At 70.3% G+C, this 1,150-nt stretch overlaps 1 protein-coding gene across 1 annotated transcript in view; it reads left to right on the top strand.

The window, feature by feature from the left end:
- Positions 1–144: 144 nt before the first annotated feature.
- Positions 145–1,150, top strand: part of GCDH (glutaryl-CoA dehydrogenase) — a gene marked incomplete at its 5' end in the record, with an annotated part of 2,492 nt that continues 1,486 nt past the window's right edge. The window contains 3 exons of the mRNA XM_015616624.2: positions 145–334; positions 496–625; positions 712–931. Of these exons, the coding sequence (XP_015472110.2) occupies positions 145–334; positions 496–625; positions 712–931 (540 nt within the window). The remainder of the gene's footprint in view (positions 335–495; positions 626–711; positions 932–1,150) is intronic.

The raw sequence follows: 1,150 nt of genomic DNA, 5'->3' as shown, positions 1-1,150 counted from the left end.
TCTTTGGGGGTCTCTGGGTGTCCCTGAGTGACCCTGGGGGGGTCTCTGGGTGTCCCTGAGTGACCCTGGGGGTCCGTGGGCATCCCTGAGTGACTCTGAGTGACCCTGGGGGGTCTCTGGGGGTCTCTGGGTGACCCCGAGTGACCCTGGGTGTGTGACGCAGGGTACGGCTGTGCGGGCACCACGTCGGTGGGCTACGGTTTGGTGACGCGGGAGCTGGAGCGGGTGGACAGCAGCTACCGCTCCGTGCTCAGCGTGCAGTCCTCCCTCGTCATGTACCCCCTGTGGGCCTACGGGACCCCCGCCCAGCGCGAACGCTTCCTGCCGCGCCTCGGTGAGACCCCCGCCGCGGGGAAGGGGCAGCGGGGGCGGGATTGGGGGTCTGCGGGGTGGAGGGGAGTTTGGGGGGTGTGCGAGGCAGCGCTGCGGGGTTTGGAGGAGGAGTGGGCTCTGTGGGGGTGGTCCTGAGGGGTGTCCCTGACGCCCCCTCCCCAGCTCGGGGGGAGATTGTGGGGTGCTTCGGGCTGACGGAGCCCAACCACGGGAGCGACCCGGGGCGGATGGAGACGCGGGCACGGCACAACCCCAGCTCCGGCACCTACACCCTGCGCGGCTCCAAGACCTGGTGAGCCTCGAAATTGAGGGGAGGGGGCCATGGGGGAGACCCCCAGAGCTCCCCCTTGACCCTCCCGCCCCAAACCCCCTCCCCAGGATCACCAATTCGCCCATAGCCGACCTGTGCGTGGTGTGGGCCAAGTGCGAGGAGGACGGGCGGGTCCGGGGTTTCCTGGTGGAGCGCGGGACCCCCGGGCTCAGCACCCCCAAAATCGAGGGCAAGTTCTCCCTGCGAGCCTCGACCACCGGGATGATCCTCCTGGATGACGTGGAGGTGCCCGAGGAGAACCTGCTGCCCAACGCCGAGGGCCTGGCGGTAAGGGGGGAGCCACCCTGGGGAGGGTCCCAGCGGGATGGGGAGGGGTCCCAGCGGGATGGGGAGGGGTCCCAGCGGGATGGGGAGGGGTCCCAGTGGCACCAGCGGGATGGGAGGGGTCCCAGCGGGATGGGAGGGGTCCCAGTGGCACCAGCGGGATGTGGGGGATCCCAGTGACACCAGTGGGATGTGGGGGGTCCCAGTGGCACCAGCGGGATG

The sequence above is a fragment of the Parus major genome, unplaced genomic scaffold (genome assembly GCF_001522545.3).
Source record: "Parus major isolate Abel unplaced genomic scaffold, Parus_major1.1 Scaffold557, whole genome shotgun sequence".
NCBI classification, from domain to species: domain Eukaryota; kingdom Metazoa; phylum Chordata; class Aves; order Passeriformes; family Paridae; genus Parus; species Parus major.
This window is presented reverse-complemented; position numbering and strand designations above follow the sequence as displayed.